Raw genomic sequence first — 22,412 nt, forward strand, 5'->3', positions numbered from 1 at the left:
TGTGAGAGCAGAAAACGGGAGTTAAGCCCAAAGACGGCAGGCTAACCCACTAATCTCTTCTTAAAACTCACTTTTATCTTATGATGTTTTTATCTGATGGTATTTGGTGTAATTGTTTTAAGGGTGAGGTTTATGTTTTACGTGTCGGATTATACCTATTAGAGGACGTTTTGCAGCTTAATAACTTTTCTGAGTTGTTAATCACACATATGCCTCATTGGATGCTTGGGACACATTTGTTTCCAGATTCAAAGATTGATGAACCAATTCCTCTGCTCCGTGAGATCAGGGAAAGTTCCACCTCCATGGTCTCAGTATGAATCCATCTCTCTCATTCAGGCGTACATCACAAATACAATGGACGTCACCATCTGAATGTATTTTCCCAGTGCCATCCTCCGTTTTCCTTCTCTCCTCACGGTATCTGTGCTGTCAATGTTGCACCGCTGGGTCCCGATTGTTCGTCTGCTATTATGACAGGTATGTTTTATATTTTTTCCCCGTGCATGTATACAGGTTCCGCTCAGAACCAAACAGCTCTGTCAGAGAGAGGGGGAGGCTATGCTAGTGAGAAGGAAAATAATCAGTTGGTAGGTATCCAATGTAAAAAAAACCCCCCTACTGGTCAGTAAGTTGGTAAGTTTTTGACATCTTTTTAAACCTGCAGAAATTAAAAAATGGAAGAGTCAAGGCAGTGCAGGATTTTTTCATCTCTAATGCATAATTTGCTCGGCTGGGCTGTGCTCCCCTGCAGCATGGGCAGCCGAGATAACTGCAATGATGGTCGCTGAACTTCACTGAACTTCTAAAATGTTCTTCCCCGTTTGTCGTGCCATTAGGGTAGGGCGGCAGCAGCCAACAGGGAATACCCGGCGCCTTGGAACTGGAAGATTAGCAGCCGGGGAAAATCAGCGAGTTACCCCCTCCTTCCTCCCGCCATCCCTCGACAGCTTCCGCGATGCTGCACCACAACCCGGCTGGCTGCAGCTGCTCAGCTCGCTCAGCTAATGCGGTTCAGAAGTATTGGAAAGCTCCCGAGTGTGAATGTGCAAGGCAGGTGAATAACAGCAGGCATGTGCACTCGACTTTGCCTGGAAAGATGAAGGCAAGGAAAAGGCTGTTTAGGAGAGCCATTTGTGGGGAAGCTGACAGCACCCAGAGCTTTATAATAGTGAGAGGACAAATTTTTAATGAGAACTTGGAAAAGGTAGAGGTATCTTTGAATCAGAGCTCGTAAGCTTTCGCCACAGGCGCGCAGCTTTCAGTATTTTTGCCGACACCACGCTTCTTACTCACATATGAAAGTTAACAAAATGTCCGCCGGTAGCTATTGACGTCCTGTGGACAGACTGCCACTGCATCCCTGCTTCCCTGCTCTGACTGTGTCAGTTCGAGAGCCATTGTTGAAGCAGACTGCAGAGGAGGTGCAGAGAGCCTCTCGTGTGGGTTTCAAAGGCTCTGCTTTAGACTCATTCTGGCACACTTTCATCCACTGTTATGAAGTGTACTGTTGTAAAAATAGCATATGTAGCGCAGACACATAATTTTGAGACACGCTTTGCCCATTACGTCATTAAGTTCATGATGCCGAGAGTCTAGGAGGATTTTCAGACATTCAGGTAGTCGGATATCTATTCAGCACAGGTGTGACAAAACATCTTCAAGAATTAAATAGGAATTGCCTTTGGCTTAGCATGTTGAGATATGAGGCAATACGATTGCAGTGTCGAAGGATTTGAAAGTCGCTGCTATCAAGACCGACCATTACAGCTGATTTCTTTTGCAAAGATGGAAGAAAAGGTACCACCTTAAATGGACAGGTTTTCAGGCTCTGTATACCGGCCAACAGCACCTCAGATTCCCCAAGTGTCTGTTGTGAAACTCAACAAAGTTGAATAGCTAAACATCGATCTGTGGTGCTGTCGGGCGCTGCAGCAAAATCAGGGAATCAGGGCATGCACCTCTGAAGACCCTATATGAAACTGTATGTCACCTCATCGTGCACCGGGAGGTCTGATCATAAAAATCCAATCAAAAAAACCCTCCAGAACTCTGCCGGAAATCCTGCCCATGTGCCCGTCTTATCAAATCAGATTGACTTTCTCTCCTCCACTTACATTCCATCAAGTTACAGATTACAGTCGCCACACAAAAAGCCGTCCGGCACGGTGCCGGTTTTCAATTCAGCAAACTCAAATTTCCAACGAGAGACTAGTGCAGGGATGTATTTAACAACGCTTGTCATGTTTGAACGCAGGTAGAAAGGGTCTTGTACCGCAACCCCGTCTCTTTGAAACTACGTTTGTATACCGATGTTTTGAAGAAAACATAATTTCCGCCTGGATCAAGGTCAGTGGCAAATCTTTTAACAATGCAAGTCTAAGTAAGAGCTACGGGTCCCGAAATTTCTGTTCATACCATTTTCCTTTGTTGTATTATTTAAAGTAATAAGTAATAAGTCCACGTTGAAAATCAAAAGCAACATGTCTGTTCTATTAAATATGGAATAGAGAATAGTGGATAACAATTTTGTCAGTTTAAACTTAATTCAGAGAAAACTGTGATTTTTCTTTTTTTAGTGGAAGGGTACCAACCCTTTCAGCTACGTCTGCATGAAGACTAGCCCGCCCTCGCCGTCACGTAAACATACGCACGCTGGCACGGTCAAATGAAGCCAGCGATCCCTCCCTCTAAAGACAGCTGAGATTTTAATTGAACAGGGTGTGATGACGAGCAGCTCGGTCCTGTGGCTGCTCTGACGGACAGAGTCTCTGCAAAACCTGGGACCAGACTGCAGGGAGGGCAGAGTGGGCGTCGCGAGCCTCTTCTATTACAGAGTACAGTGGAGAGGCCAGCGACTCTGCCAGAGAGCTCCACTTGTGTTATAAAACGTTTTGCACTTAAAGTCAAAAAGTATAAGTACTGCCACTATGAGCTAAAACGGGTGCTTTTACTGGAGTCACGGATTGTGAGGGAGGCCAGAAAAGCCAAGGAAAAAACAAAGCTGATGCTGGCATTCATTTGTTCACAGTCGGTGAGTGTATGGTGGCCAACAGGGACCGAGTCTCTGCACAAGGACTTGACGCAACCAGGGTCTAGACAGCGTCATCAGACGTTTTACCCGTCCATAATCAACCAATATTCAAAGGAAATTCGTAAGAAGAGTTGGATTTGGATGTTTGAAGAGTTTTGTCTGTTCAGTTACATGCGAGTGCAACACAATTCATTGCACTGACTATACATTTGATTACCGTTCTATACAACTGTCCACACTTTTACCGTATGCTGATATACTCTATACTGATAATGAAAAACATCTGTATTAATATCGTGGCTTTGATTTCGACCATGTTGCCTGGGCCTACGTGTTCATGATGCATTCAGGTATTATTATCTCATGTTACCAGCCATTACAGCACATATTTCATCAGCATTTGGTTCTTTAGATTCTGGACCCTTATGTTATAAAACAATTGACAAAAAGTTGCCTCACTTTTGCCACAATAAAAATGTTGTTGTTTCTTGCGACTGCGTTAGCCTCCTGAACGATAACCTGTTTTCCTTACACCACTCTCTTCTCCAGATGAATCTGATGAGTAGGCAAGCTTTTTTGAGCGCTGCTCACTCCCTGCTCAGTCTAAATCTGCTGGTGGCTCCACTGGAGCAACTGTAGGGTGTGCGTAAACGCTGAGCTCAAGGGAACAACAACAGCTGCTCTAAAAGCAGGAGAGAGCGATTTTCCCAGCTGAGCCAGAGAATCAAATTGTTGACCTTTAGAACACAAGAAGGCTGCATCCTCTGTGCCTTCAGGCCGCCACAGTAGAGTGCAAAAGAAGAGAGGAACCCAGCTGTGCCTGTTGGAAATACTGCAGATACCCAGAAAATACACAGAAGACAAATAGCAACTGTTTAGTTCCCTTTCTGTTTGCATTGCACGAGTATAGACAATCTACTGTCATCTCTAACTTCTATAAATGTAAAGCTTGATTCACAGAAAATAAATGTGAATTAAGCCAAAATTATCTATTTTGACATCAAAAAATCCCAATACTCACACTCACATTCGCAATTTGGCTACTGATAATTAGAGAAACCCAATAAAAGCCGCATTACTTTCTGCAAAGGGCAAGATATAACAAACGTTTATGTTCAAGTGACAAAACCCTCTAACAGCTGTCCATATTATGATTCTTGTCCCTTTTGGGGGGGCAAAGGACCAAATAGCACGGGAGGAGGTCAGGGTGGATGGATGGATCAACAGAACATCTAGCTTTGACACTGCAGGCCGCTGTTCATCTCCCGCTTCCTACCGACAGTCGATGTCATGACTACGGCCACGACCACGGCTGTTCCCTAACGCAACGATGAAGGTGCGGTAGCTCTAATGCAACGGTCATTTTAACCCAAACCCTGATGTATCCCCAAACCAAATTGTTTTTTTCCCTAAACCTAACAAAACATTAGCCGTAGCTGTGTAAGATCAGGAAATGGTTTCACTTTTAACAGCCATGGAAGCCGCTGAAAAAAGACATGCTGCCCATAGAGGTCTTTCCTAACCACGGTCTGTGTAATATCACTCGAATGAGGTACTAACATGGGTACATATACTGTAAGTCATGAACCCACCAGACAGTGAACGAGTGGGAGCCCTGAAATTGAGAGGGTTGGGGTATTTCGCTTTGCCTGTTGGCATCGGGCTGCCTTGTTCTAACATTCTGCTGTGAGTACAACACCCCCAGCCGCGGGATAACAATCAGGTCAACCCTAACGTTCAATCTGAAATGATCCGTTTGGACCCTCTGCACTTGATCGAGTGCTCTCTCCAACTGAAGGCTAGAAAATGGTCACTTGAGTGCCTTCGGTTTTGTGCTAAAATGAAAATGCCATGGACGCGTTTCAAACTGTCATCTGTCAGCCCTCCAAATGCTTCGTAATAGCACTCAATTATGCATTCTGAATGATGTTGCTAGGTTACTGAGCTGGCTAATTGGCTGATGGGACCATCCAGTGGTCACTCAGTATCGTGGGCTGATGGAGGGCCCACACTCAGCCACTTGGCAGCTCGAGCCTGAAACATGCTCCGAAATCCACATCTGGTGATTAGGATGTGCAAATCAAGTCATCGAGCTGCGCCACAGGAGGGCTCCGGTTTGGCGAAGGACCGCATGTTTCCTCCAGGGAAGATTCACTGATCATTTACCTTCTCAAGACCAAGAATAAGCACTATTTAAAATGCATTATACTTTATTTTATTAATGCATGCAGTGTTTGACCCAGATTATTTGCGGCTTCCTCATTTGCACTGCTGTAAATGTTGTGTGTTTGGACAATCTATTTCATTTAAAATATCCACCTGTGTATAATTTTCACTGCACACTACAAAGCTCATTGATTGTTTGACGCATTGATTCTTTCCCCTGGACATTTTTCTGCATAGTCTTTGTGTTAAAGAAAGTACAGAAATATTGCTTGACATTACACTTAACGTTCTGTCTCGCTTCACTCATGAATGTTTATATTTTTGCTATTTTTCCCCATTTTGTAGTCTATTGCTGGCTCCCAACGTGAGTTCTTTGTCCCATGTTGGTTTCACCCCTTTTTGCTGCTGTAGCGACCTGATTTCTCAACAGGACCCTTCGACCTCAATCTTATCTACTGTTATCACATTTCTTTTCCTTTGTCTCCCTAATTCCTGGCTAAGAGCATAATACCAATCGTTGCAGGAAAATTTGTGGTTTCATTAATAGTTGAAACAGCCTCCTACGTGAGGACTTAGGTGGTAGCTACCCACACTGGGATGACGTGTGTTTGGAGCAAAAACAGGCAGACAGGAACAGAAATCTCTCTCTCTCTCTCTCCCACACACACTCAATCACTTCCACTACTTGCTTTTATCGTGTAATGATCTTTTTTTGCACCTGGTAAAAGTTCAAACGCACAAACATATGAACACATAAACACATAACACATAACCAACTGTAGCGACGCACAGAATCACACACAAACAAAACAAACTTATCTGCCACACACTCGTAGAAAGGACCGTGTTATACACACACGTTATACAAGTTGTCAGAAACACAATCAGCTGTCCACAGCCACTTCCAATATGACTGCCATATGTAACACTTAACGGAGCCTTTGCTGCTACACAGGCTGTGTTAAGTCACCTGAAAGCCATAATGAGATAGCTACCTGCATGGAGCTCGACATACCAAGAAGAATAAAGAGCACACTCATGTGTCATATCACAATGAAAACACCTGGATCACTTTAAAATCCTCAACCCCAATGTCCTGCCAATGTGTCATTTCTAACTAATTCTGCACATTATAATTATTCAAACCCAGTTTGATCACAAAGTTTCCAAAGATACCAAACATGCCAGGCTGAGTGTTAGGGAATGTGTCTACAATGATGCTTCAGTCGAGAGCTGGAACAAGATGACAGAGTATGTGATGTGATATTGGACTAAGACGTTGTTTTTTTTTTCTTGGATCTGAACCCAGTACACTATCACACAGTGTACGATTTATAAGTGAAGTCCTTTTTTCTCCAGAGGTTACCCACAATCCAGTGCTGGATTCTGTGTATGGCACATGACAGGACAAGCCTCTCTGTTTGCTTACTGTGGAGCATCAGAACTGGAAACATGTTGTCTTATATTTGGGCTAATACAGTAACATTTCTGGTTTAAAGACTTAGAAGAAGGTTATTGCAGCCAGAGCAGTTTCTTCTTATCAAACAACTTACCTGTATATGAGTATATCATCTGTGGAGCTATTGTACTGGATCTGGTACATGCGGACTCCTGGTATGTGGTTCTGTGGGGGCCATCTGATAGTAGCAGAGCTGGATGTAAGATCCGACACACTGACCCTCTGCTGGTCAGACCGGGCCTGGCCTCCGCTGATGTTGGATTTGATGGAGGTGGGGATGTCTGAAGGCCCCGGGTCAGGGTCCAGTTTGGGGTCAAAGTGTGGAGAAGGGTTGACAACTAACTCAACAGGAGCGGTGGCCTCCCCAGCTGCATTAGACGCTATGCACGTGAACTTTCCAGAATCCTAGAAATCAAAAAAACTCAACTTTTATCCTTGAATCTCCATGAAACCAATTATTATGAATTTAATGTTTTATTTGGTTTATTCATGCTGGAACATTTTTGTGTATTACACAATCAGCTGCCCCAAAGTGTTTGGTGTGGAAGCGTACTTTTAAATCCTATAAAGAAGTAATTTTTGTAGATACAGTAAAGCATTAAAAGCTTACTGTTATGTACCAAATGTGCATCACACAAACTGTGGGAGTCAAATAAACAAAAACTTTACACACTGAACAGTGCACAGTAGATCATTAAGTGCTGCAAAATAAATGTGTTTTGGTATTTGAGTCTAAATGAAGGAAATCCAATGCGTTAAAAGTAGACCAAGACTTTCTACAACAAATCAACTGAGCATGCACATAACCACATAGACACATAACCACATAACCACTTCTCTACCTTGACGGAGGCCTTGAGGATGTCCAGTGAACCGTTCTCGTAGCAAATGGTTCTGGACGTGTTTCCAATCAGTTTTCCATCAGGGCTGACCCAGTGTGTCGAAGGTTCAGGATCTCCGATGGACTTACAGCGCAGGCTGACCTCCTGACCCTCCATCACAAACATCTTGGAGGTGTGACGAGTTATCATCGGTGGCTCGCAAACAAACTCCTCCTGTTACGGGACAAATGACCAAAAAATGTAAGTCGCCATCGTTTAATTGACACCAAAGATTTAATCATGGGGAATGCATTGGGAGTTCACTCCTCAAACTCTATTATAGATTGCTGAGATTTAAACTACAGTTTTTACAAAATAAGTAAAACAGCAAAATAAATAAATAAATAAATAAATAAATTAAAAACAGATGGTACAAGTGCGATAAAATAATCAAGGGGTTCAGAGAAAACATGTCATTTCAAAAGAGACAAAAATCCAAATTTGTACTTGATCTTTTCATAGAAAACAGTACATTTTCTCTGGATATGGGCTCTGACTGACTTCCACTGGTGTGCTCTTCCAACAGAGTTTCAGAAGGAGTTCAATTGTTTGCACATGAAGATTAAGCGATCGTAGAGTTTTTTCAGCCATTGCATTATTTAAAACCCACCCACTGGCACCTAGGTCTATATAAAGCCAGCCAAAAACTTGGATGGAGTATTACTGCGAGGCCAAGCAGGGCCAGCCAAGGCTTGAGTATTAATACTCATTTAGTCGTCTTATGGATGAAAATAATTTCAGATTTGTCCTGATAAGCCTCAAATTCCATCCAATATCAACTTTTCACCCTGTTCCTTGAGAATAAAACCTCATCGATTTATGAGCTTTCGATTGGACGGAAGCGGTACAAATGCAATAAGCAGCTGAGGAGCTTTTATCGATTCCAAAGAAGGGATTCCCTTGGCGGCTGATGGCTAATGTCTGACCTCTGATGGATGCATTGGCTCGCTTGTCCTCGCGATAGGAAAGAGGCTATTAACTCTCTGAGAATTAATATGTCCAGACACTTTAGTGACACAGAGGTCTCTGGATCAACCTCTTTACAAGGCTAATCCTCTTATAGTGATCCTACAGCACCTCTCTGCAGCAGGTCCACAACTACTACTCAAGGGGAGGCAAAGGTCTGTACATCATTCTCTCCAATATAATACCAATTAATCCCATCTTTATCTCATGGGGCACTTCCACTTATCATTGTAGCTCTCAAACAGCCCAGAAGGATCGGCTCATGGGGATCTCCAGGTGAGGCACAGCCCTCTATATCATCCTCTTTAAAGTACCATTTTGATCCATACCGCATAATTCTGCTGTTATCTCTCCAAGTATCAGCATTGCTCTGCTATCGTATAGAGGTATTTTTCCAGCAGGTGTTTCAGCGGCTCCTTGACCTTTAGTCCCAAACCATCTAACTGCAATTTGGAGCACTAACACATTTTCAGCGGTGTTGCTTTGTGCTCTCTGAGCTGCTCTATGATGTCTTTTGTGGCTGTTGGTTTTGATAATATGGCAGTAATGGATCATCAGTACAACAGCAATAGCAAAATGTTACTCCTCCACCAAGCAAAGGTGCAGCACCTCGGCCATCTCTTCGGGTAGAAAATACTGCAGGTTAGCTTAGTCAAATTATAGTTTATGCAGGCACATCATATTGACAGTGCTACATGTCCTGACTTTATTGACATAAATCCTTTTAGTCCATTTATTTGCATCTTAAAGTCTCTTTTTAGCTTAGTGTGGATGCTTTGCAGGTTTTGTTTTCTTTTTTGTCACAAAATGTGTTTCAATAGGATTTTGAAAGTGTCATATGGTAGCCCATTACAGAACAGTAACACAATCATCAAGTGAAATCTTTAAAGTGTTTGTTGAAACTGACACTAGCTATGGATATATAGCAGCTTCACAACCAATAAATAACACAGAAAAATTTACTTTTCCTCTCCTTACAGCCTCTGCTCCATTTAGCAGAATTGAAAACGACCAAACGTTGATGTGTACGTGTTGCTCAGACTGCCATAACAACACATTGAAAAGGGGTTACAACCAAGAGTGACATTTTATTGTATTTGGAAGGACCAGGGCTACTGAGGTTGATTGACAGCAACTGGTTTGTGTTCAAGCTTGACTTAAACAGTTGAAAGAATGAAACTGTCCTCTTGTAAAAAACAACCCTGAGTCGTCTGGGCAAGCAGTTTACTAAAACCCATAGTTACATTTCATTTCTGAGCGACCTCTAGCGGCCGTACTAATTATGATTGGAGCAAAGGAGGAAGTTAGGGGACCTAGTATATATAGCAACCTATAAGTCTGCTATATCTACTTATGAGGAGGTTGGCGTGGATGGGTGGGTCCTTTCGATTGTATCTGGCGGTAGGGACAAGCGACCTATATGGTCTTTTGAGTTGAAGGAGTAGTTGGAAAGAACACAGGTGTATTGCTGGGACTGTTAGGGTTAACTTAACCTGCTTTTGTAACAGAGACCTCTGATGAAAAATAGCTTTACTGCCACATTTAAAGTAATGTTGACTAATGTGCACCATCGCTGTTAAATAAATCAATAAAACTATGCGCAGATAGGGAAAAGCCAAACACAGCACCACATCTGTTTTGTTGTTGCCTCTTATGGCTGAATTTTACCCTGACCCTCGTTATCTCTGTGGCTCAGTAAGCCAGATCCTGAGTATTACTATTTATTTCTAACTGTACCACTGAATATAGGGCAGAAATATGCATTTTAGCATGCTGTAGCAAACTCAGTGACTCCACACTTTCACCAGAAGGTTCACTCCTCTGTGACACCAACAATATGCCCTGTTGATGTGTCCTTGAGAGGGAAAGTGATTATGTATCCACAGTGGGTTAAAGCTAAGACATCGGAAAAACACATTTAGAGCGTCGTGACACCAAATGATGATCCTTAGGTGACAGATTTGTATTTTGCAGCTAACAGTGACTTGGGGCTCCTGTTATAAAGAAGCACAATATTTGGGTTATTATTCCAACAAAGGTAACAAACTCAACCAGAGGAATAAATGTGTTCTTAAGCACTAGATGAAATTATGAAAACCTTCAATTACCTCTCCATAACTATTTGTAAACTTATTATCTACCAAACAGTTCCAGGCCTGGGAAGCTTGCTAAAGGACTTTAATCAAGGAAGGATCTTGTTGATCTCAGGGTTTAGACACAGATTATCCAACTAGACAAATGCACATGGGACTTTAAATCACCTGCTGTATTAGTTCAGAATGTATTTCTGTATTTTGTGGCAGTTCATTGTTTTTGAAATGAGGCTTGTACGGCACGATTTTACAGGGATTTTAGCATTGATGACACTCTGCAGTAACTTTTACAAACCTCTCTAATGGTCCAGAAGTATTTGCCAGCCAGGTCTTTAGGTGAAGCACAGGTTTCCAGGTCATCCTCCCTGGTCAGTCTGCGGAGCCAGACCAGCTCACAGTTACAGTGCAGTGGGTTCCCGCCAAAACTCAACACCAGCGCTGTGAGAGGAGAGCCCTTCATCTTAGCGTACACTGGGATCCGCAGGAACAACGGGTCTGGAGGAATCTTCTTCAGCTTGTTGGAAGTCATGTCCAGTCTGGTGATGGAGACAGAGGATCAGGGAGGGGGATCAGTCTTCAACTGTTTGACAATTAAAACACTTTTTTTCTAAAGTTTGCTTGGCAGCATGTGCAGTGCAGAAAAAGGGAGGATTATCACACAGTTATTAAAATTTGAATCCTGTCGAATCTATTTAATAGGTTTAACTTTCAACCATTTGAAGCAACATAAATTAAACAAACTTAGTACTAAAGGACAACAAACCAAAGATGGAATGAAACCAATCGATTTGTCGCGGGGAAGAAAAAAAACAAACTAATTCGGCCACAGTGCTCGGGTCTACTCTACCTGGCAGCATTATTAGACTAAATGAATTATAAATAAACATAAGAAGCTAATATTTATACATAACATATTGAAAGATGTCAATGCTGACATGTTCACACTCAAAGCCTCGGGTGTTAAACACGAAACTTGACATTTTAGACATTTTAGATGATATGCCATGTTGGCATGAAAAATGCTGTTTGCAAAGTTTACACTCCACTGTTTGGTTGTCTAACGAAATGCAGCCACACCGTCTACTTGTTCGACATGGTGTCAGTCTGGAGCTGACTCCGTATAAACGTTCAGCGAATGTTCTGTAAACGTTCAGTAAACGTTAAAGAAGTTAGACCTAGCAGTCTCCGTTGGGTTGGGCGAGCTCAAAGTTGTGAAAACTGGGGGGTGTTTTGACAGTCTTAACCTCCTGCCACCGAAAACAATGGATTAATCCCAGAGGACTACTGATATAGCACTTTTCTCCTTATGAAAGCGACACTGGCGGTTGTCCAACCAATGAGAATGTGGTAGCATGAGAGCATACCGACCAATCAATCTACCAGTTGACCAGGAGACTACAGCCCTAAACCATACTATTTCATGGCTGTGTGTGTTAGAATTGTTCCTCCTCCTACTGGCCCAAAAAGACTTTGATGCAGTTTACAATTTCAGATTCTGATCCCTTAGATTAAAACCAAATTGCCAAAGTATTCTTAACAAAGAAAAAAAGAAAAGGAGGGGGCTAGAGGAGAAGCTTAGACCCCTAGCAACAGAAAATAGAATATAATGCGATTCAAGTTTGCTTCTTGCAGATAGTATGCTATTGACCTGCTGTGCTAACAGCAAAACCAGCAGCTGAACGGATGATGTTTGTGTTTCTCTTCCTATTTTGACGGATGTGTTGATGGAACAGGTTTACGGAAATTGGTCCAAAAAAATAAACCTCTTCATTACAAAATAACCATCATCCAACATTTAGTAAATATTCCAGGGCATAATTTTTCCTGTGTCAGCTACTCATCGTCTCCAGGAATTGAGCAGTAATCTTCTCGCCGAAACACTGGACCTGGTGAGTGGTAATAATGTAGTAGACTCAAGCATTCACTGCTGTCAGCAACAAACACGGGAAAGTCTATTTTCCCCCCAAGAAGTTAATAGCTGTGCACTTGTGTTACTTCATGGACAACAGCCTTGTGGTGTATTAATTTGTGAGAGTTCGCTGGTGCATGTGTGTGAGTGGACACGTGGACAAACCCAGAGTAACACCAGCTGGTCCATGAGTTTTGCGTCTCCGAGGCAGCGATGACAACGATTACAGTCTTTTAAAAAACTGCATGACTTTTTGTCTAACAGGGTGCGACACCTCCTTTAGTTCAGGAGATACATTTCTGATCAGAATGTGGATATCTTAGTGTATTGTTTTATGTTTCACCTTTCAGTCCACTGTGGTTTGTACCCTTAACAACACAATATAACTGTTTCGTAGAGATGCTCATCACAAGGTCCGCCTACATTCAAAGCTTTCAGCCATATCTTCTGGCCTTTCTTCAGCAAATGTGGTTTCCAGTTGTCTTGGTCAGGGTTAAGCTTGTTATTATGCTTCTGGTGCCCCTGGTAGGTCCCGCTGAGTTTTCAGAGTCTCGGTCCCAAGTCTGGTTGGGCTGAGCTGCTCCATCCACAGACTAAGACCACAAGATGTGGCTGAAAGCTATGGAAACACCAAGCAAGTGGGCTCTTTGTTGAAACTGCTATTCCCAAGATAAGGAATGACCCTTCAAGATCCTCAAAAATGTGTCCCTAAAAATGTGATTTAGTTTTTAAATTGTTTTCTCCTGGAAGAAAGTGATTAAATTTTGTATTTGTTTTTCTGACGGTTTTGTCTTAGGTTTCTAATATTTTGTAGGACATCAAATGTCTTTCTCCATCCCCGTTGAGGTCGGTGGACTGCAATTCAACAACATTGCCACGGCCAATAACGTTCTATCCCTGACAAAGTCTGATACTGTGCATTGTAATGGTTTATTAGACTGTGTTCAATTAACCGAAAACCATAATCAAAATAAAATATAAATTAAAGTAAGCTTAGGGAATAATCAATCAGGCGGTACTAGAATAATATAAAAAAAATTAACACAATCATGCAAAAGTTTTCAATGAGGCGAAAATTAGGTTGAAGGAAAGAAAGACTGGAAAAAAGCAATCTTGAGTTGAGACTTGAGTCAGTGGAGAGGAGTTGTGATTTCCTCAGAGAGGTTATTACAAGGTTTTGGGGCCATTGTAGCAAAAGTAGACTCAGAACAAGTTTTCACATGTGATTCGGGATTTAGGATCAGAGTGCCCTGCCAGGCAATGCCTGGGCTCACCGTGAGTTGAAAGCTCAGTGATGTAACTTTGGGCCGGGGCAAAAGTAGTCGTCAAATGTATTGGCGGGAGTGAGGGGAAGCTACAGTAGGACTTCTCTGCTCTCTTTTCTAATTTTGGTGATGACTCCGGCTTTGTTGTCCTGTACTAAAGCAAGTCTGATCAGACTAACATTTATTTAGAAAGGCCTATAGTTGATACATGTCTAAACTCTGGACATTGTCTGGAGAAACAGGTCCGGACATTGTCTGGAGTTGCCTTTTTCGAAGATGCAGCACACGACAGGAGATTGTCTGCATCCGATGTGTTCTCACCAGGTGAAGGGTGGAACCTGGGTAGATCGTACAGGAGGCAGGATAAAAACGTCATCAAGCGAGTGGGCGCACTCGCTCGCTCGCAGCGAACTCTCCGGACAATGATCTGCTCTGTCCTCATCGGCCCAATCGGACATTACCCGCACTTCGTACTGGGGAGCTGGGGCAGGGTAAAGTCCGTTTAATGTCCGGTCCAACTGATTCGGACATGTGCGTTCTCACATACAGTCTAGATAAATTCAGGGCTGCAGTGCGTAGGTGAAAGCAGCGATGATGTGAAAAAAGCAAAGACACAACTGTTTCCAGATTGTTATGAAGAATGGTTTAATTTTAGAAAAATAATATGAATTCATAAACACGTTGCTGTTCAATCAGTGTAATGTGGTTATCTATTTTCAGTTTGCTGCAAAAGTAAGATTTTCTGCATCTTGAGGTAAGACTGGAGGGTGGAGAACCAAAGTTCAGTCTGATTGGTGTGTTTGCTGAGTCTGTGCCATTAATAATAACTACAGATTTGTCTGATTTGTCTTTTGTGTGTGAAAATATGCAAACACTCACACACAGCAAAGATCTGCTCAGCAGAAGAGCAGTCTGAGGTCGCTGTTTTGATCCCAATTCGGTTTGGAAGTCAGTGAAGGCTGTAACATTTACCAGCCTCTCCTATCGATGTGCCCTCGGGCAAGATGCTGAACCCGCAGCTGCTCCACTGGAGCTGCGGACCTGGTCGTACTTGGCATCTCCCAGCTGCAAGTGTGGAGCCAGCTGCTGCTGAACAGGAGCTGACTGCAAAGTGAACTAAGACTCGAAAGCTCATCTTCCCTCAAAGCAAGGTCTTACATGGAGGGATTTCGCTGTGATTTTAGTTGAATTGTATCCGGCCTGCATCCTGCTCTTAGGTCTAATTGGGTTTAATTATCAATTACATGAAGAAAATAGCTCATCAGGTGGACTGATTTTGTTGAACAAAACGTATCTTAAGGGGTTTATTTCTAATTCTGATGCTTCAGCCACAACAAAAATTCCCTTTTAAAAGATGCACTCTCAGAACACAGATGCTCCAATGAGTATTTTATTCTCCATCCATTAAAACCGTTTTGCACCTGGAAGATTTAGGGTTCATGCACAGAGTCAGCGCAGTTTTAAATAATGTATTCTTCTAGTAACAATTACACCCATTTATTATACAACTGTGTAACTGGGTACTTGTTTCTTCATATCTCTCTGTGAGGTCCACCCACTGCTCTCCGGGAGGTTGGTGTCTTTCTCAAGCACATTTCACCAGGAATTTCATGGTCTCCTAAACCCTAGAGGTACATATCCATTAATGTATGTCAAGTGATGCTATTAAGATCATTAATATCACCACTTTTGTAAGATACACCTTATGCATATTTCAACTTTAATTTAAAGGTGCACTGTTCCACTTTCTACACCGGCTGGACTCTAGGTTTGTCTGTCTGCTGTCTGTCCGCTGGGCAGGGAGAGGACAGTGGGTTTTCCTTCTTTTGATGGGGTTGGTGAAAGTGGCTGAGACTGCATCATATAGTGCGTGTCCTGTAAATCTAAACCTATGACTTAAAGGAGGCTTAAAAACATCCATCAAGCTATGAACAAGGCAAAAGGTATATTTCATACATTGCCCCTTTGCAGTGATGAATGCTGACTGCCCTCAAACATGCTGGTGAGATAGACTATTGTATGTCTGTACAAGAAGACCTTGGTTACAGTGTTCGGGTTTTTACTGAAAGACCAAAAAGTGCTAGAGGTGAATTGTATTTTTATGCAGTACTTTGAAATGGAACGTGAAGTCATAGAGAGCTACATAATTTTTTATTTAAGGCAAAAGGAAGTAGGGAGATGACATTAGGATTTCCAGTGAAAAGCCAAAGTTAATAGCTTTTCCCTCCCTCTTTCCATGAAGACCACACGGACCGCTGATGCTGCAGTGTTACCATATGATCCTCACCTGGCCAGTTTGTGCAGGTTGGAGAAGATTCCCTCAGGGACGCTCTCTATCAGGTTGTGGTCCAGGCTCAGGGTGTTGACGCTGATCAGCAGGGCAATGGTATCCCAGGGGATGTCAACCAGGTTGTTGTAGCTCAGATCCAAGTCCTCCAGGGTCTCCAAGAAGTCCTGAAAGAGAGAGGGTGGAGGAGGGCGGGCAGGAACAGAGACTCTGAGCATGATCTAATATTGAACTTTCACTGTGTCGGCAACACTTTCGTCAACTTTAATTGCGTGAAGCATCACCCGGTTTTTCTTATCTTGAAGACAGCTGGAGGTGAGCGAAGGAAATACAAAAAGTGGAAAGAAGGACGGAGGAATGGGAGAAAAAAAGATGGACGGAAAGAGCAGGAAAGAGAGAGAGACAGAATACAGCCTGTTGATCACCCAAAACGTTGTTGTCATTGCTGACTCAATTCTCTTTATAATAAACGGCGTTTCATTGCTTTCTGAGCAAAGGGGATCTAATTTCTGACAAGAGAACCTTTAAGAAGTGTGAAGCAGAGTTGAAAGAGTTTTGAGAGCAGAAAATCAGTCCTAAATGGCCCTAAATTTCATGACTGTCCTCCGGAGAAAACGTACACTCCTGATATTTGTTCAAACTGCTGGAAATGACTCATGTTTACTTTCAGTTACATGGTATTGGTTACACGAGCTCGGGTTTCCTGCAAACAGTCCTAATCCTAAACAACAAAACGCACGTAGGTGGTAACTGTTTGTCAGTGCCTTTTGCATTGGCTGTTGGCAGGAGACAGGACATAAAGCACGGTCTCCGGTGGCGAGATGACACGCTTTGTTGACCCAATCATCCACCCTGACTTCTTCCCTAACGGTGTGTAACGACTCAGCACGAGGCAAACTTTAATGATGATGTAGTTGCATAAAAGTTAATGGAAAGACATGGATTGGAATCCAGCCACTGTCAACTGAGGCAAAGACGCGTTCACAAAAGCTGTATGATATGATGTGAAGACACGAGAGGACAAAAAGAAGAGAAACTGTGGGGAAATAAGTCTGTGGTAAGTTTTCAAATCTGAGCTGTAACGAAAACGCACAAGTTAATATTGGACGGTTCTGTAAAATCCTGAATTATGTTCAGGACAAGAGCATAAGTGCCAGTGTTTTCCCTGTTCTTTCAATCTGTGCATGGCAACTACATCACAGTTAAAATCAGGGGAACATTGTGATTAGAGAAAATAGACCGTGGTTAAGCTCAGTCAAAGATTGTGGTTATTGTTAAACAGTCTAAACTCCAGTCACCCGCTCAAAAGTCAAATACGTTACATGGCCATCCACCGCACCAACCTCCACAGCTTCACACACACTATTTCCCACGGTGGCACTGATCGTCGTTATTGGATGTAAATTGTGAGGGTGTTGAGTCGTCAAATATGAACATAATTCCCGGGGATTATGCGGATGTTACCATCTGACAGCTTTAGCTAACATTTCTATGACTTGTGCATTGGCCTTACAGCCCATGAATTGTCCATACTTGGACAAAACTGAATTGGCTGTGGAATTTTTGACCTGTCATTTTCATTTTCCTGTTTTTGGTTTAACGTGAGTGAAAGTCACGATCTAGTGAGGGAAATAGTACTTTTCTTGCAAATCTTAGCCGAACAATGGGAAGGAGGAGGGAATGGAAGAGATGGTGGGGGGGGATCATGGTGTAGTGGACGACAGCTGAATAGTAAGTCCAGGGTGAAGTTCAGGGGTCTGCTCCATTAGTGAGTTCAGAGTTCACGCCTCTCTGTTCTCTCTTAAAAGAAAGTCCTGCAGAGGTCTAAGAGCTGGTCCTGAGGGGACACTTTGGTACCTCAGCGCTGGACTTTTAATGAGCAGAGAACAGACAGCGTCATTTAATGAAGAGGGGAAAACTGTTTATTTTGGGGCCCGGTGTCCAGCTGAGCAGCGGCGGCAGGCAGGGCTGGCTGGTTCTGTTGGATTTTAGAGTCGGAGCCACAAATGTGGCGTCGTATTCACACGGCACTTGACCCTCAGCAACACAGCTATTCTGAGGGGCAGGAAGTGCCTTTGCAATAACTTTTCAAACTGAGAATCTTGGGAAATGAGGATCTAGTTTTGAACGCTTCGGCTGTGTATCATAAGATTTGTCGGCAGCACCGACCCAAGATTTTCGGACTGGAAACAGTTTGACTTTGTTAGTGTAGCATGAGCTCCTCCAGTGGAGCTGGTGACAGCAGGATAAGAATATTTCTAATGTTTTTCAAAGCAGTTCTTGCCTCCTGGATCCCATTTCTTTTATTTTTCAGAGTAATTTTGGTACATTTCCAGGACAATTACTTCATTAAACTATGAACTCCTAAATTCAAGTTGTATATTGGTAAACCAAAACTCAATTTTTAGCACCACAAAGATTAGTTTTAAATTGAAATTATAATTATGATTTACAACTGAAGTAGGCCTGAAGTTAACTGGGCAATTTCGTCTGTTCAGATTTATTTAGCAAATTGGATTCTGGTCCAATTTCTCCTCATTAAATTCTAATATAATATCAAATGAACAAAATTCAGAGAAATTTGCTACTGCTTCTGTTAATTGCAACAATTTTTTTCTCCTTTAAAATGTACTGACTGAACCACAAATCCTCGGTTTACGCACAAATCCCGCAGGCTTGGGATTTTCACACATGGTTCAACATTTAGGAAAAGTTATTTTAGTGTACCTCTGCTGAAAACTCTGCGACTACCTAAATCATTACCGATGCAGTCATAGCGTTAGTAAGTCTTACTTGGAAATATAGTGGAAATATAGTGGTAGTGTATTAGTGTAGTGGTAGCGTACGTAGTAGTGGTACAGTAGCAGTGGTGCTGCTGTAGCTGTAATAGCAGGAAGGTAGTAGCACTTGTATTGGCACGGAGAAAGCTAAACAGTGGGCCTCCAGATGCTTTAAGGTGTTTCTTTTGGCGTCGCGGAAAGGGTTCGGCTGGATTACTGGTACCTGAAAGGCTCCCTCTGATATGCTGTGCAGCTGGTTGTTGGCCAGGATGAGGTGCCGCAGGTTGACCAGGCCCTGGAAGTGGGAGTCATCCAGGGTGGTGAGGCGGTTGGCATCCAGGTGGAGAGCGTGGAGATCCTGGAGGTCAGCGAAGGCGTACGGCCGGATCTGACTGATGGTGTTTCTGCTGAGGGTCAGGTGGATCTGGATATGCAGGGAAAGTGAGACATTTTTCCCAAAATACCAACTTTGTCCTTCTGTATCTCTTACTGTAAACAAAGTTTCCAACGAAGTGACCCACTGTCTCTTTCTATTCTTTTTAATGCTCTAAAAGATTATTTAATTGTAGGTTTCACTTTTGTCAAATATACCATGTTTTAGAGTGACACTCTTTCTGCCCTCCTATGCCGGGAGGTCAAAGTTCAGGGTCAGCTGATGAGAGATTCAGTGTTTTGCTGAAAAAAAAAAAAAAAAAGGATTTAGCAAGTTGGACGCTCAGGGCTGTTGGGATGAAATCAGCAGTCGGGTTACAGGGTGGCCTTTAAACACTCAGTCAACCCGCCATCCTTTTTTCACTAGTAATAATTTTAGTAATTAATAGAAGAGTACTGTGGGTCAGTTGAGACATGGAATTACATATAAAATTATTTAAAAAATTAGTCTGGACCTCATTAACAGGTAATAAGACTATTAGAAAACAGAAATATATTCTATGAACACCCAAGAAAAGGGTCAATCAACACCCACACATTTGTAAACCTGTTTCGGGGCGACGCACCGCGATCACCGGAGACGTCTGTGGCGCTCTGTTCCGCTCACCGCCAAAGGATTAAAACCTCATTTCCCACGTTGCCTTGTGTGGGAGCAAATATCATCTGTGCTGCTGTAATGACTCTCCAGCTGTGATGGGTTTCTCTCTCTTTGCCATCTAAATATCATGATGTGGGTATTTCTCTTTTTGTGCGGCGTGCGGCGAAGTCTCTCCACCTCCGAAACATGATTACGGCGGAAGTAATTGGTGACATCCGTGATCATAAATTTCACCTTAGTCAATACGCTACGTTAGAAGGAGCAGATGTCCCTAATATTTTCTGCATTCAGTGGGAAGAAAAACATGAAATCTGTCCTCACCGTGCTTTCACTGAAAAGTTCACGCTTGTGCAGCGGTAAAAGCTGAGAATGCTGAGAAATCCTCCTCAGATATGATCACACCATTAGCTTTAATCTGTGATGTTCCATTTCTTCCACAAGCTATTTTGAACGCAAGCGATGCGATTTACTCTTTTGGTGTACCCTCTTCACCCAGCCTTCCTCAAGTCCTTGAAGTTCAAATAGTTTGGTCCTACATTTCCCACAATGCCCTTTGATAGTCCCGTTCAACACATGCTTATCTTGTGCGTACAAATGCGGGTTATACTTTACTGCTGGTGGAGATAGGTGAGGGAAAAAAAAATCGATATAAACTGTTCTGCGACCTCACTTCTCAGAGACAGCAGACTTCACAGTGGCCGCAGTTCTGCGACAGGATAGCCGCCGATCACGGCTGCGAGCGCAGATGCTTCCGTGGTTACTGCATGCCGAAAGTATTTGGCAAACGCTTGTAAATCGTTTTTAGGTTAAAGTTCACGGTTGAGATTTTTTGCCACTGGGTGCGATGAGTTAGTGGCCCACAGTCAGCAACTGAAACTCCAGCTCCTGGTGTGGAGAAATCCCACAGCCAGCTGGTGGCTCGCCAAACAAGAATGTACAGCGGCAAGAGAGGCAGCTTGATCAAAACGGTTTGGGGAACAAAAGCTATTAAACAGCTCTATCGCCAAACATAAAACATGTTTAATGGATGACTCTGAAAAACCCCGGATCAAGTTTTTTTTTGTTTCTTCGACACCTGCACATGACATGGTCAAGGTTCAGGACATGTCATGTGCAAGTTGAAAAATGGACACACGACTCTGTGCACTGGCACTGAACGTCGGTATTGGCTGTGAATCGTGAGGTGACGGATTGCCCGATGTGAGCGTAATTCTACATTGAAACTGTAAAAAGGACACAACGCTGCTTTAAAAGTGAGCCAATGAGCTGGTGCTAGTGTGTTTTTTTTTTGTTCCTGGCAGGGGACCACTCATTCAGTCTGGCCAGACGCAGCTGTGACGTGTTGGACCAAAATGAGCAGCAGGAAATGGCACGAGCTTTAGCCTGGGAGCTAATTTAATATACTTTGATTAGCAGCATGAGATGTGAGTGGGCTCCACTGCTTCCTCTCAAAAGTGCTGGACTGATGTCTGAGGGTAAAAAAAAAATCGAGCATCACAACTATGCTCGGAAGACATCTTCTTCCCGATTTGGTCCAAGCTTCAAAACGTATAATTTATCTGAGCTCTGATTGCTGCCGTTCGCCGCCGTCCATCCGAAATGTATCTGAATCGACACATCTAAAAGCCAAGTGTACATTAAGAGCTGGCCGTGCTGATGACTGTGATTCATATGAGCCAAAGGCTGAGTTTTATATGCAGCATAGTTAAGTACCCATAATCACAGTGAAGGACTTCAGTAACATAAGCTTTTATATAACTTACATGTTCCATTGGCTGTGTTTTTTTTCCAAATTAAATTATACAGCTAAAACAACATGAAAACAACGACAACAAGAACAGGCACAGGAACAAATCAAACTAAACAGCAGCGCGGTTGGATCACATCCTTATCAAACTGCTCGGCAGAAGCTGCTGATCGTACAAGCCAAAGCAAACGCGAACACAAAGGTGATTAGAGAAGTGAGCTCTGACCAGGCTGGACATGTTGGCGAAGTCGCGGTGCCTCAGCGTCGTGATGAAGTTGTCCATTAGCCTGAGCTCGGCCGTCTGGCGGTCAATGTTGGGTGGGACGAAGAGGAGGCCCGTCTTGGCGCAGAGCACCGTGTAGGACGGCAGCAGGTTCTGGCAGGTGCACCGCTTCGGACACAGCATGGAGGAGGAGCAGGAGGGGAGGGAGGACAGGAGGACGAGGAGAGGGCAGACCAGCGAGGAGACGACATCCATGGCTACTCTCCTGCCGGACAGATAAGAGAGAAACGAAAGGAGAAGTCAGTTCATGTAGCTTCTTGTTGCACGCACAAGTGTCAAACTGCACATTAAAAATGACTCCCCACTTAGTTCCACATTAACTGGACAAAAATGCTTCATCTAAAATCAGTGCTCCTCGATTTGACTGAAAGATCTTGTTGTTCAGCAAGGACACTCGTCTTGTGTAACTACTGCATACACACGTCGATTATTCCCCACAGTGACACCATATGACACACAACGGCTGCAGGAGATGTGAAGCTACCGTGTGTGTCAGCACTTTTCCTAGACTT

The 22,412-nt window shown here is 43.1% G+C and overlaps 1 protein-coding gene across 1 annotated transcript in view; it reads right to left on the bottom strand.

The window, feature by feature from the left end:
• si:cabz01090165.1 (uncharacterized protein LOC100333421 homolog) overlaps positions 1-22,095 on the bottom strand; it is a 38,705-nt gene extending 16,610 nt beyond the window's left edge. The window contains exons 1-6 of the mRNA XM_040131104.1: positions 21,844-22,095; positions 19,064-19,264; positions 16,061-16,227; positions 10,895-11,135; positions 7,502-7,714; positions 6,754-7,064 (exon numbers count right to left, since the gene is read on the bottom strand). Of these exons, the coding sequence (XP_039987038.1) occupies positions 6,754-7,064; positions 7,502-7,714; positions 10,895-11,135; positions 16,061-16,227; positions 19,064-19,264; positions 21,844-22,095 (1,385 nt within the window). The remainder of the gene's footprint in view (positions 1-6,753; positions 7,065-7,501; positions 7,715-10,894; positions 11,136-16,060; positions 16,228-19,063; positions 19,265-21,843) is intronic.
• Between the last annotated feature and the right edge of the window lie 317 nt (positions 22,096-22,412).

Source organism: Xiphias gladius, chromosome 7 (genome assembly GCF_016859285.1).
Source record: "Xiphias gladius isolate SHS-SW01 ecotype Sanya breed wild chromosome 7, ASM1685928v1, whole genome shotgun sequence".
In the NCBI taxonomy this organism is placed as follows: domain Eukaryota; kingdom Metazoa; phylum Chordata; class Actinopteri; order Istiophoriformes; family Xiphiidae; genus Xiphias; species Xiphias gladius.